Here is a 14,969-nt window from a genome sequence, read left to right as displayed (position 1 = left end):
TATCAATGTATTTGAATCATATGATGGAAAAGCTCAAACAATTTAGATTTAGGTTTGTCCTACAAGAGGAAATCTTAGCACTTCTCACACATCACATAGGCCTAAACAAAACATATTGAAAACACAGCAGGAAACAAACAATAGGAACAGCAGGCAAATACCTTTCCTACCCTCCCATCCCACCCCACACCTGCCCATATGGGGAGTTGTTCATAATAGTGATAGCCCCTGGGATGAAACTTCTCCTGAAGCGCCATTTAATTGTCTGATTTCTCCGACCTGATGGGAGATCAAAACAGTGGTAGAGTGGTTGGTCTGGGCTGGAGATCATGTGGTGGGCTTTGCGCTGTATAGCTTGTTCGTTCAGCAGATGAGGGGGATCCAATCAGTTTAGATGCCATGAAAACTGGTCCTCTTAAATTGTAACTTCAAGTTGCACATCAAAATATTTAGGGTCATACGACTGTCTGCTTTGCCATTACTCCCCTTCACAACAGGGCTGCCAATAATATAGGGTTGCTGCTATAAGACGTAGCCTGAATGTGAAAATAATGGACCTGTGAAAAAAACTATAAAATAACTCCCCACTACCATGAGATGTATATTTATTTTATATTAATTGATTGGTGACCACAGCCCTTCTAAAAATACATTGAAATTGTGTTTTAAGGCGATTTTCTCCACCCGGCTCCATGTATTCAGTGTGTTCCATTTCAAATGTGGCTCCCAGTGCGGCTTTACCAGGCTTTACCAGGCTTTACCAGGCTTTACCAGGCTTTACCAGGCTATTATGGCGCATCTGACAGTTCCTTCTCTGTATGTTCATAGCAACCCTGTCCCTGTCGACAGCGGATAAAAATTTTCGTCAGTACCCCCCCACCCGTCGACAGCCTCCCCAACCCTAAACATCTTCCCGCTGCCATGTTGTTGATATAGTCCCAAAATATTTTGCATGTCAGAAATCAAGTTTTCAAGATACATAACTTTAGAAATACAGAAATACAGCCGGTATTATGCATTTTGCATCATATGATGCTGCATTTAGCATCATATGATGCAAAATGCATCATACCAGCTGTATTTATTAAGTTACATATCTTGAAAACTTGATTGCTGACATTCAAAACATTTTGGGACTATATCAACAATGGACTAATTAAACAAATACCAAAATATAGTTTTTGTGTGGAGTTTTCCTTTATGAAGCTTTTGGGAAACGGGGCCCAGAGCCACCAGAGTGGGGTTGGAAATGTGCTGCTGCTATGTGATGAGGGAAGCACAGCGCTCAGGATCCCCATGAACAGGACACCCTTTGTATCCTGAATAAGTAATGTGTGTGTAGCGGTGATCTTGGGCTGTTTCTGGGAACGCTCTGTCACTGCCCTAAACTAGCCCCAGACACCAATTCACCACCTTGCTGTGCCTCTAGACTAGAAGTCACACTAGCAGACTAGTCCACACAGACAGTAGCTTATTAGGTACAGCAGGATAAATGACACATTCCTTTGAGGTATTTAATGCCATGACTCCGAATGGGGAGATTTGAAGAAGGCCGTCTTGCATACAGAATAGCTGTCCATCGGATTAAAACTGAGTTTTGTGGGGAAATAGGCCCATTTGAACAGCAGGACTACAAAGAGATCTTTACCAGTTTTCCCAAGCCATTGATGTGTCATACATTTTAGTCATTTAGCAGACGCTCTTATCCAGAGCGACTTACAGGAGCAATTAGGGTTAAGTGCCTCGCTCAAGGGCACAGACAGATTTTTTACCTAGTCGGCTCGGGGATTAGAACCAGCGACCTTTCGGTTACTGGCACAATGCTCTTAACCACTAAGCTACCTGCCGTCCCAGGCAGCACTGTGTAAATGTGAAATTACTCTCTTGCTCTTTCTTCTCTCTATCTCACACACACTTTATCATACACACCAGTAAGCCAGATAGGCAGCTGCTCTACTACCAAATGTATCAGTGTCTCTGAGCACCAACTGGCCTAGTTGTTACTGTCATAACAAAAACAGAAAGAGGACTTTCATCTATTCTGTCATTGTTTTCATATCTAACATGATAAAAAGGCGGGTTTTTTCAAATCCTTTCCATTATGATATTTCAAATCAATTTACTCATTTTATTATTTACTTAGGCTATACAGGGAAACATTTTTAAAACATAGATGTAAATATAGCCTATTTGAGTCCTTCTCAGTAGAACTGTTGATTTTCAGTGCTGCAAATTTCCAGTTCCAAATCATATGGCGGACACCAGTACTGAAAATAAACCCGTCTGATCATCACCCAGAACTGCCCGAAGAGATAGCCTAAAGGCCACGCAGTTTATCACTGAATCACCTATCAGGGATTATGAGTAATTCTCGACTGCGTCAGTCTTGGCCATGTGGTGTCCAGAAAGCAGCCATGTCGCATGGTGGCCTAGAGCAATTTCCATTATGAATACTCAAATATGCGTGTCCTTTCGTGATGATTTCCATAGCTACTGACTGACCAAGTACTTCGCCATGGCGCATGATGTGAAAGACTCCCTTTGTAAAGGCTGACTGGCTGAATGTTGAGAGCATGCCGCAATGCACCTGTCCGCGCCATTCTTCAACAGATATGCAATTTCAATAGAATTAAATACATCTAGTTAATTGAAAATACAGTTTAGGATTAGACATAGACTCGTAATACATATGCCTGCCTCCGTTGGCATATGAATTACGACCACATTTGAGAACTTGTGCTCAGCCTAAAGATGTCGGGGAACGTGATTAATATTTTCCTTCAGCATATTAAGTACCAATAATCTAATTTCACAAAACAACCCATTTGACAGTTGTCCCAGACAACATTATAAAAAGGGGCCCCTTTATATATCACAGAAACCATGCTGCCAGGCTAAGAGCGCCTTTGTCTGTCGCATGACCTAACTGTGAGACCGACAATGAAGAACGCCAATTCACACGATTATACTCTCAAACAATTAATTGCTAACAATTTTACAATTAATTCCCGCCTTCCGTATCCGAAACCGCGGAATAGGCAAGACTCATATTGCGCCTACTTACCTTGTAATGACGAGAAATGCTGTAGTCAGCTCAATGTTTTCACTATGTTGCGACGGTAAACAAAGCTGATGTCGTTGTGAATACCAAAACGATGACATTAAGGTCATAATTATAAATTGTAACACTGTAAATGTATCACTCCAATAGTTACGCACGACTACGCTGCAGTAACACGCTTACGTAGAGCGTAACCTTTATTTTCCCCTGATTCACATCGAACCAAATACAACATAGCATATGGCTGGGATGCCCCTCCCCATTAATGTAGATCATAGCCAACTAGTTTTTTCGTCAATAGGAGGTGAGAATGGGAGGGCTGCATTGAACTGTTGTGTTCAACTTCCCACACAGGAGGTAGCCTAACTAAAGAAAGGATCATAAAAAAATTCCACAACAGCCAAAAATAACACTTGAGATCATTGGTACAAACAAAACAAGTAACAGTTTTAATACATAGAGTAAACATTTCCACTCAATTATTTTACATACATCTATAATCTAATTAATCCAAATATATGGTAATTGTGTACTCAAGAATTAGGCAGTTGAGAGTCTATTGACGCAATCTAATTAACGTGATAATGAAATCCCCATCAAAATCGGTCAGTTTAAACTAGAGATATCTTTGGTGGAATGTGGCAGAGCTACAGGGCTGTTTGTCAGACCAATCGATGGTGTTCTCCGTTTTGCTCTACGACCCCTACAAGTGTCACGGGACACGTCTGAAGGTAATCCATACAAATGAATGGAAGTATGGAGGTAGTTGTGCCAACAAAAAAATTTGGTTAAAATGTGTCCAAAAAAACAAAATATTTCCTGAGTTTTCTTATATCTCATAGATATAGGACAGACACTTTAAAACCTTATGATTTCTTTTTTTGATTTATTGTCTTTTTTTTTCCATTTATGAATGTGTTATTCAATGTGTTTCTATGGGCTATAGTAGTAAAGACCAAATTCAATATTCTATCAAATAATTTGTAGGTTGGTCACGGCGGGGCCCTACGCGCAGCGCGTACTCTGTGTATAGGCACTGACTACAACCCCAAAATCTCTGACATTGTGTGCCTTTGTGAAAAGATAGAGTCGGAGACATCCCACTTTGGTTTCCTCATAAAGTTCCTCCACAGTGCTTGAATTGTTTACTTGAGAGTACCTCCACCTAATTTCTCTATGATAGTCCTCCAGTTGTGTGTTTTTCTTTGAAAGTCCATTTGGGAAAAACATTTCCTCTGCCATTATTTTGATTTCTTCAACAGTTTTCTTTTTGTCAACATAGAGGTGTCTTGTACCGCCACCGTTTACTGTCCTGACTTGCTTGTACTCTTGCCCCTTTTCATTGAAGTCCATCCAGCCTAGTTCAATTATTCTCTGTTTCTTCTTGGCATTCGTATTCCCCAACAATCCAGTTTTCAATCGTGTGGTTTGTTTGTCCCTAACAGACCCTAATCTGCCTCTCAAGCTCTCTGTTATGGCATCCATGTAATTCCCTTGGCTGCAAAATGTGGATAGTCCGTCTCCATACTCTGACAAATCACTGTCCGCCATAAATGGGATGACTGAAGTATCAATCTGCAAAAACATGGAGAACAATGATTTGTAACACAAGGTTTCAATTGTAAAATAACGTATTATTTTGGTTTTGACTGTAAATGTTGTGCTACTAAGTGAGAACTTAACATATCCATTTCACAAAACGAAATATGGTTACTCGCCTAACACTTACACTTTCATTGGTTTGCACTGGTACGCCCTCGTCTTTAATCCAGTCCTCCTCTTCAATCCAATCATCCGCATAATGTACAATTCTCCTTTTCCTTTTCTGTGAAAAGTCCAAATATTGATAGTGAATTAAATAATCAAAGTTATCAGTTGTCAAAATAATATACAGTGCCTTCAGAATGTATTCATACCCCTTGACATATTCCACATTTTGTTGTGTTACAGCCTTAATTCAAAATGGATTAAATATTATTTTTTTCACCGTTCTACACACAATACCACATAATGAAGTGAAAACATGTTTTTAGAAATTGTCGCACATTTTTTGAAACAGAAATACAGAAACATCTAATTTACACCCGAGTCAATACTTTGTAGAAGCACCTTTGGCAGCATTTACAGCTGTGAGTCTTTCTGGGTAAGTCTCTAAGAGCTTTCCACACCTGGATTATGCAACATTTGCCCCTTATTCTTTATAAAATTATTCAAGCTGTCAAATTGGATGTTGATCATTGCTAGAAAAACATTTCCAGGTCTTGCCATACATTTTCAAGTAGATTTCAGGCAAAACTGTAACTCGGCCACTGTCTTCTTGGTAAGCAACTCCAGTGTAGATATTTGGCCTTTTGTTTTAGGTTATTGTCCTGCTGAAAGGTGAATTAATCTCCTAGTGTCTAGTGGAAAGCAGACAACCAGGTTTTCCGCTAGGATTTTTTGCTCCATTCCGTTTCTTTTTTATCCTGAAAAACTCCCCAGTCCTTAACAGATTACAAGCATACCCACAACATGATGCAGCCACGACTATGCTTGAAAATATGGAGAGTGGTACTCAGTAATGTGTTGTATTGGATTTGCCCCAAACATAACACTTTGTATTCAGGACAAAAGGTTAATTGCTTTGCCACATTTTTTACATTATTACTTTAAATCAAATCAAATCAAATTTTATTGGCCACATGCGCCGAATACAACAGGTGCAGACATTACAGTGAAATGCTTACTTACAGCCCTTAACCAACAGTGCATTTATTTTTAATAAAAAAGTAAAATCAAACAACAACAAAAAAGTGTTAAGAAAAAAAGAGCAGAAGTAAAATAAAATAACAGTAGGGAGGCTATATATACAGGGGGGTACCGGTGCAGAGTCAATGTGCGGGGGCACCGGCTAGTTGAGGTAGTTGAAGTAATATGTACATGTGGGTAGAGTAAAAGTGACTATGCATAAATAATTAACAGAGTGGCAGCAGCGTAAAAAGATGGGGTGGGGGGGCAGTGCAAATAGTCTGGGTAGCCATGATTAGCTGTTCAGGAGTCTTATGGCTTGGGGGTAGAAGCTGTTGAGAAGTCTTTTGGACCTAGACTTGGCACTCCGGTACCGCTTGCCGTGCGGTAGCAGAGAGAACAGTCTATGACTAGGGTGGCTGGAGTCTTTGACAATTTTGAGGGCCTTCCTCTGACACCGCCTGGTATAGAGGTCCTGGATGGCAGGAAGCTTGGCCCCAGTGATGTACTGGGCCGTACGCACTACCCTCTGTAGTGCCTTGCGGTCGGAGGCCAAGCAGTTGCCATACCAGGCGGTGATGCAACCAGTCAGGATGCTCTCGATGGTGCAGCTGTAGAATTTTTTTGAGGATCTGAGGACCCATGCCGAATCTTTTCAGTCTCCTGAGGGGGAATAGGCTTTGTCGTGCCCTCTTCACGACTGTCTTGGTGTGCTTGGACCATGATAGTTCGTTGGTGATGTGGACACCAAGGAACTTGAAGCTCTCAACCTGTTCCACTACAGCCCCGTCGATGAGAATGGGGGCATGCTCAGTCCTCTTTTTTTTTCCTGTAGTCCACAATCATCTCCTTTGTCTTGGTCACGTTGAGGGAGAGGTTGTTATCCTGGCACCACACGGCCAGGTCTCTGACCTCCTCCCTATTGGCTGTCTCATCGTTGTCGGTGATCAGGCCTACCACAGTTGTGTCGTCGGCAAACTTAATGATGGTGTTGGAGTTGTGCCTGGCCATGCAGTCATGGGTGAACAGGGGGTACAGGAGGGGACTGAGCACGCACCCCTGAGGGGCCCCTGTGTTGAGGATCAGTGTGGCAGATGTGTTGTTACCTACCCTTACCACCTGGGGGCGGCCCGTCAGGAAGTCCAGGATCCAGTTGCAGAGGGAGGTGTTTAGTCCCATTGTAGTCAATGAATAGCATTCTCACGTAGGTGTTCCTCTTGTCCTGGTGGGAAAGGGCAGTGTGGAGTGCAATAGAGATTGCATCATCTGTGGATCTGTTGGAGCGGTATGCAAATTGGAGTGGGTCTAGGGTTTCTGGGATAATGGTGTTGATGTGAGCCATGACCAGCCTTTCAAAGCACTTCATGGCTACAGACGTCAGTGCTACGGGTTGGTAGTTATTTAGGCAGGTTATCTTAGTGTCCTTGGGCACGGGGACTATGGTGGTCTGCTTGAAACATGTTGGTATTACAGACTCAGTCAGGGACATGTTGAAAATGTCAGTGAAGACACTTGCCAGTTGGTTAGCACATGCTCGGAGTACACGTCCTGGTAATCCGTCTGGCCCTGCGGCCTTGTGAATGTTGACCTGCTTAAAAGTCTTACTCACATCGGCTACGGAGAGCGTGATCACATAGTCATCCAGAACAGCTGGTGCTCTCATGCATGCTTCAGTGTTGCTTGCCTCGAAGCGAGCATAGAAGTGGTTTAGCTCGTCTGGTAGGCTTGTGTCACTGGGAAGCTCGTGGCTGTGCTTCCCTTTGTAGTCTGTAATAGTTTTCAAGCACTGCCACATCCGACGAGCGTCAGAGCCGGTGTAGTACGATTCAATCTTAGTCCTGTATTGACTCTTTGCCTGTTTGATGGTTTGTCGGAGGGCATAGTGGGATTTCTTATTAGCGTCCGGGTTAGAGTCCCGCTCCTTGAAAGCGGCAGCTCTACCCTTTAGCTCAGTGCGGATGTTTCCTGTAATCCATGGCTTCTGGTTGGGGTATGTACGTACGGTCACTGTGGGGACGACATCATCAATGCACTTATTGATGAAGCCAGTGACTGATGTGGTGTACTCCTCAATGCTATCTGAAGAATCCCGGAACATGTTCCAGTCTGTGCTAGCAAAACAGTCCTGTAGCTTAGCATCTGCGTCATCTGACCACTTTTATATTAGTGCCTTGTTGCAAACAGGATGCTTGTTTTGGAATATTTTTTATTCTGTACAGGCTTCCTTCTTTTCACTCTGTCAGTTAGGTTAGTATTGTGGAGTAACTACAATGTTGTTGATCCATCCTGTTTTCTCCTATCATAGCCATTAAACGGTTTTAAAGTCACCATTGGCCTCATGGTGAAATCCCTGAGGGGTTTCCTTCCTGTTCAGCAACTGAGTTAGGAAGGAAGCCTGTATCTTTGTAGTGACTGGGTATATTGATACACCATCCAAAGTGTAATTAATAATTTCACCAAAGGGATATTCAATGTCTGCTTTTTTATTTTATCCCATCTACCAATAGGTGCCCTTTGCGAGGCATTGGAAAAAGATCCCTGGTCTTTGTGGTTGAAATTCACTGCTCTACTGAGGGACCTTACAGATAATTGTATGTGTGGGGTACAGAGATGAGGCTAGTAATTCAAAAACCATGTTAAACACTATTGCAACTTATTATGTGACATAAGCAAATGTTTACTCCTGAACTTATTTAGGCTTACCATAACAAATGGGTTGAATGACTCAAGGCATTTCAGCTTTACATTTTTAATTAATATGTAAAGATTTCTAAAAACACAGTTCCACTTTGACATTATGGGGTATTGTGTGTTGGCCAGTGACCAAAAAGCTCTATTTAAAGCTGCAATATGTAACTTTTTAGGCGACCCGACCAAATTAAAATAGAAATGTGAGTTCTAGATCTGTCATTCTCATTGAAAGCAAGTCTAAGAAGCGGTATATGTTATATGTGCACTATTTCTATGCTTCCCATCTCCTTTTTGAGTATTTTACTTTCGGTTTTGTACACCAGCTTCAAACAGCTGAAAATACAATATTTTTGGTTATTGAAAATATATCACAGTGGTTTAGATGGTACAATGATTCTCTACACTATATACAGTGCATTCGGAAAGTATTCAGAGCCCTTCACTTTTTCCACATTTTGTTACGTTACAGCCTTATTTGAAAATTGATTAAATTGTTTGTTTTTCCTCAATCTACACACAACACCCCATAATAACAAAGCAAAAACAGGTTTCTAGAAATTTTAGCAAATACAAAACTGAAATATCACATTTACGTAAATATTCAGACCCTTTACTCAGTACTTTGTTGAAGCACCTTTGTCAGCGATTACATCCCCACAGCATGATGCTGCCACCACCATGCTTCACCGTAGGGATGGTGCCAGGTTTCCTCCATTTACATTTTTAGTCATTTAGCAGACGCTCTTATCCAGAGCGACTTACAGTTAGTGAGTGCATACATTTTCATACTGGCCCCCCGTGGGAATCGAACCCACAACCCTGGCGTTGCAAGCGCCATGCTCTACCAACTGAGCTACACGGGGCCTCCAGACGTGACGCTTGGCATTTAGCCCAAAGAGTTCAATCTTGGTTTCATCAGACCAGAGAATCTTGTTTCTCATAGTCTGAGAGTCCTTCAGGTGCCTTTTGGCAAACTCCAAGCGTGCTGTCATGTGCCTTTTACTGAGGAGTGGCTTCCGTCTGGCCACTCTACCATAAAGGCCTGATTGGTGGAGTGCTGCAGAGATGGTTGTCCTTCTGGAAGTTTCTCCCATCCCCACAGAGGAACTCTGGAGCTCTGTCAGAAGGACCATCGGGTTCTTGGTCACCTCCCTGACCAAGGCCCTTCTCCCCCGATTGCTCAGTTTGGGCAGGCGGCCAGCTCTAGGAAGAGTCTTGGTGGTTCCAAACTGCTTCCATTTAAGAATGATGGAAGCCACTGTGTTCTTGGGGACCTTCAATGCAGCAGAAATGTTTTGGTACCCTTCCCCAGATCTGTGCCTCGACACAATCCTGTCTCAGAGCTCTACGGACAATTCCTTCGACCTCATGGCTTGGTTTTTGCTGTGACATGCACTGTCAACTGTGGGACCTTTTATAGACAGGTGTGTGCCTTTCCAAATCATGTCCAATCAATTGAATTTACCACAGGTGGACTCCAATCAAGTTGTAGAAACATCTCAAGGATGATCAATGGAAACAGGATGCACCTGAGCTCAATTTCGAGTCTCATAGCAAAGGGTCTGAATACTTATGTAAATAAGGTATTTGCATATTTTTATATATATATATATATATATATATATACACACATTAGCAAAAATTTCTAAAAACCTGTTTTTGCGTTGTCATTATGGAGTATTGTGTGTAGATTGAAAAATTAATGTAATCCATTTTAGAATAAGGCTATAACGTAACAAAATGTGGGAAAAGGGAAGGGGTCTGAATACTTTCCAAATGCACTGTATTTATTGCTTGTTTTGTCACAGACTGAAATTAGAATTTTAGCAACCAGGAAATGGCAGAGCGATTTCTACATATTGCACCTTTAATCCATTTAAAATTCAGGCTGTAACAACATTTGGAAAAAGTCAAGTAGTATATTATGCATTCAGTAATGACATAAGGATACAAGGATGGTTTGGTCTGTTTCATCACTGATATACAATGCATTAGTGGTTTAAATAAGCCTGGCATAATGAACTTTTAATGTATTTTCCTCTACAGTAAAATGTCCCTTTAGGTGACACAATGACGATTGCTTTATCAAAGACTTGAATGCATACCACATCCAGGGCTGTACTGCAGACAACAGGGGAAGCGTTCATTATCCATACAGTAATAACAATTACTCATTCAGTGCCTCCTGGTTGTACCTTTGTGAAAAAACATAACTTTTCAGTGTTTCTCTGCCAAAAGTACTGCATTGGATTTCAGCTCAAATGTATCTCACACACAAATGCACACATTTGAATAAACCATAATATTATATGGCACACAGGCTAAGGCACAATAAAAAATCCATCCATTCACGCTACAGACGATTTGAAGATAGGTATTTTGCTTTATTTTCAACTCCAATGAAAAACAACATGTAACAAGTAGAAAACTTGTCATAAGCACTGAATTTATTAACCCTTGTTTGGTGTTCATGTTCTTGTTATTCACCCAATGTTCGCGGGTCTGATGGACCCACAACATTATTGGGTTTTTAAAACAATACAGCCATAACAATTTACGTAAAAATACTTAGATGTTGACATATCAATTACAAGCAATATAGACAGCAATATAGACAGCATGTTTATCTTGAACAAATATAAATAAAACAAGGTTTTCATCACTATTGACGTTTATTGCTTTGAACTGAACAAATTGGAAGGACACATTTTACATACAGTATTTTATGGAAATGATAAATGAGCCCCATTGAACACAAATTAAGGTTGGTCTACACACCACATGAGGGACATAGATTTACTGTATGTGTGTTGCAAATGTATTTCTTGCACTTGATGCATGTGTACTGTGTCTTCCTGTCCTTCTTGGGTCCACACACATCACAGCGCTTCTTCTTGTTGCTACTGGCTGCAATCTAGAATGATGAAAACACTTAGTTCAGGAATTTTACTAACATCTCACTCGCTCACATATATAGTTACAGCAGGCCAAGGTAGGAGAGCCAGACACACACACACATGCAACAACATCACTCACACTTACTTCCGGTATTGGAGTTGTTGGTTCTGTGGATGGGGCACCAGCATCCTCCTCCTGAATCCTCCTCACGATGGCTGCAGAAGCTGGGGTCCTTGGGATATGTTGCCGCCTCTGGATTTGAGGTCTTACACATGCCTTGCCCAGCTCCTTGAGAAAGAGCCCTCTCCTCTGGAGCTTCCCTCTGTTCCAATCTTGGTTCAACGCCATCCAGATGACAAACGCGTTGTATGCCGAGATGTCAAAGAATATCACGTGGCCAGCGTAGGGTTCTTCTTTTGCAGCTGTAGCCAATCACCAGCTTGTCTAAATTGTCCACCCCTCCTTTTGTGGCATTGTAATCGATTATGATTTCTGGTTTTTGATGTTCCTGGCCACAGATTCTCCCATCCCTATGCAGCGTACTCATGAGGACCACATTTTAGCCTTTCTTTGGCACGTAGGACACTAGGGACGTGTCGGCCGTGAACACAAACTTAGAGGAATTGATAGGCCTGTTCCGTGTATTCAACAGCTGAGGTGGGAGCTCTGGCTTGTTTTTTTCGTACTGTTTCTACCATCGTCAGCTTCCTCTTGAGGAGCTCCTGTCCCAGCTTGTGCGAAGTAAAAAAGTTATCGTATGTGATGTTGTGGCCACGATGTCCCTGTGTCACGTCCAGTACAACCCGTCTCCCTTGGTTCTTCTCAGGGGCAGCATCACAAGCAGCCCAGATCTTGATTCCATAGTTTGCGGGTTTAGACTGTTTGTACTGCCTGAAGGGGCAGCGGCCCCTAAATGGCATAAGCTGCTCATCAACAGTAACGTTGGGCCCAGAGTTGTAAAACAGGGGAAGGCGGTCCACCCACTTGTCCCACACTGACCTGATTGCAGCTAGCTTGTCTCTCTGCCGCCGAGCTGGTCTGGTGTCTCGGTTATCGAAGCAGATAATCCTGGAAATAATGTGGATGTTTTCCAGAGACATTGTTGCACGGAAATGTTCTCTGGCAGTTTCTGCATCCCACAGGGATTCTGTAGATTCCCCATTGGATCTGAAAACACCAGCAAGGATAAGAAGCCCAAAGTATGCATGTAAATGAGTTTGGTCCATCTCCTTCCATCTCAATCAAAAAACACACCTTCCCTCCAAATTAGTGCAGTCCAGAATGATTTTCTGGATGGTGTCTGGGATGAACAGTTCAAAAGAAGACTTGATATCCTGCATATGAGTAACCGCCATCCGCGTCGGCCCTGGTTGCATCCTTATCACATTGGCAGCCATGCGGGGTGGCTCATTCCTTGGGCAAGAAGACCATTCAATTTCACAATTTGCAAAACATAATCTGACTCTTCACTGTTCCACAAATCCAGGAAATGGCTGATAAAAAGAGACACTTGCTCTAAAAGAGACCCTCCGAGCAACCCCGCCAAGCAACTCGCCAGGGCAGGAGGAGGACAGCGATGGCCAGGACGCTGCCCTTAGTTTGAGGAAGTTCACAGAAGCTTTGGATGGGCTCAAGAGACATATATGATAAACTTGACACGAAAATTGACACTCTCCACAACTCTCCGCTCAGAAATGTCCTTAATTAAGGAAGAACTGAAATGATCTGTAGCTGCTCTACAGGCAACAGTGACTACACATGGCACTATCATACTTGAACTAGAACGCTCTGCTGTGTCTTACAGTGATGACCTAACCATCCTTCAGGCCACAGTGAATTCGCTCTCATCTGATGTTAAAGCGCTTAAAGAAAAATGTGAGGACCTAGAAGGACGTCAACACCACCACAACATACGCCTCGTGGGCATTACTGAAGGTCTGAAGGGGCCCCGCCCTACATACTTAGTTTCCCAACTATTGCAGGACATGCTTAACCATGAAGAAAAACCCCTCTTAGACCGTGCCCATAGGTCACTGCGAGCTAGACCCAGAGAGGGTGACCCCCCACGGCCCTTCGTCATTAGAGTGCATTACTACCATGTCCGGGACCAGATCCTGCGCCGAGCTGGAGAACCATCACCCTTACTGTACAGAGGCAAAAGACTGCGCGCGTCTTGTTTGGGAAGACACTTCAGCGGGTGGGAAGAAGTTCATATGTTAGGTTCAGTCTTCCAGTTACATTTAAAAGGCTACACTCATTTCCTATTTTTCCAAAGAATGACTCAACAACCTAATTTAATAGGGCAGTCGACTGGGAGTATACATACATTTTCTAGTTGGAACTGTAACGGTTTGAACCAGCCAGTCAAATGTAGTAGAGTACGTCATCATCTTCAACATCTGGGAACACAGACCCATCTGAGAGTTTCAGATCACTTTCAGATTGCGAAAAGGCTGGGTAGGCCAAATGTATCACTCCACTTTTCAAATCGAGGGGAGCTGCAATTCTGATACACAAATCGGTGCCCTTTGTTTCTTCCAATGTTATTTCAGATGCCAATGGTAGATATATTATTGTCACTGGCAGAATCTATAATACTCCATTGATCCTTGCCAATGTGGCAAATTGGGATGAGCATTTTTTTCTTGGCTAAACTATTAGCTATGCGTTTGGAGTCGGTCTTACCATCTGTTATTTCCTCTGACCGTTTTAGGACCACTATTGTTTTCACTATATATTTTACCTCTTGGGGATGTTATTCGAAAACATAATGTTAACTTTCACTGCTATGCGGATGACACACAGCTGTACATTTCAATGAAACATGGTGAAGCCCCAAAATTGCCCTCGCTAGAAGCCTGTGTTTCAGACATAAGGAAGTGGATGGCTGAAAACTTTTTACTTTTAAACTCGGACAAAACAGAGATGCTTGTTCTAGGTCCCAAGAAACAAAGAGATCTTCTGTTAAATCTGACAATTCATCTAGATGGTTGTAAAGTCGTCTCAAATAAAACTGTGAAGGACCTCGGTGTTACTCTTGACCCTGATCTCTCTTTTGACGAACATATCAAGACTGTTTCAAGGACAGCTTTTTTCCATCTACGTAACATTGCAAAAATCAGAAATTTTCTGTCCAAAAATGATGCAGAAAAATTAATCCATGCATTTGTTACTTCTAGGTTAGACTACTGCAATGCTCTATTTTCCGGCTACCCGGATAAAGCACTAAATAAACTTCAGTTAGTGCTAAATACGGCTGCTAGAATCCTGACTAGAACCAAGAAATTTTATCATATTACTCCAGTGCTAGCTTCCCTACACTGGCTTCCTGTTAAGGCAAGGGCTGATTTCAAGGTTTTACTGTTAACCTATAAAGCGTTACATGGGCTTGCTCCTACCTATCTTTCCGAGTTGGTCCTGCCGTACATACCAATACGTACGCTACGGTCACAAGACGCAGGCCTCCTAATTGTCCCTAGAATTTCTAAGCAAACAGCGGGAGGCAGGGCTTTCTCCTATAGATCTCCATTTTTATGGAACAGTCTGCCTACCCATGTGAGAGACGCAGACTCGGTCTCAACCTTTAAGTCTT

At 42.3% G+C, this 14,969-nt stretch overlaps 2 protein-coding genes across 8 annotated transcripts in view; both read right to left on the bottom strand.

The window, feature by feature from the left end:
* Positions 1-3,311, bottom strand: part of LOC121554476 (equilibrative nucleoside transporter 2) — a 42,320-nt gene extending 39,009 nt beyond the window's left edge. The window contains exon 1 of the mRNA XM_041868075.2: positions 3,065-3,311. The gene's annotated coding sequence lies outside the window, so the exon portion shown is untranslated. The remainder of the gene's footprint in view (positions 1-3,064) is intronic.
* Positions 3,312-3,487: 176 nt separating this feature from the next.
* The window catches only part of LOC121554579, a 33,712-nt gene continuing 22,230 nt past the window's right edge, over positions 3,488-14,969 (bottom strand). For 2 of the 7 annotated variants that reach the window (XM_041868199.1, XM_041868204.2), the window contains 2 exons: positions 4,791-4,886; positions 3,488-4,636 (listed from right to left, as the gene is read on the bottom strand). In XM_041868199.1, the coding sequence (XP_041724133.1) occupies positions 4,067-4,636; positions 4,791-4,886 (666 nt within the window). In that variant the 3' untranslated portion in view covers positions 3,488-4,066. Of the gene's footprint in view, positions 4,637-4,790; positions 4,887-10,584; positions 12,791-14,969 lie in introns of those variants that run through there. The other 5 variants (XR_005997725.2, XR_005997724.1, XR_005997726.1 and 2 more) reach the window with 5 other exon arrangements.

Source organism: Coregonus clupeaformis, chromosome 39, assembly GCF_020615455.1.
Source record: "Coregonus clupeaformis isolate EN_2021a chromosome 39, ASM2061545v1, whole genome shotgun sequence".
Lineage (NCBI taxonomy): Eukaryota > Metazoa > Chordata > Actinopteri > Salmoniformes > Salmonidae > Coregonus > Coregonus clupeaformis.
Note: the sequence above shows the minus strand (reverse complement) of the source record. Positions and strands in the feature narration are given on the sequence as shown.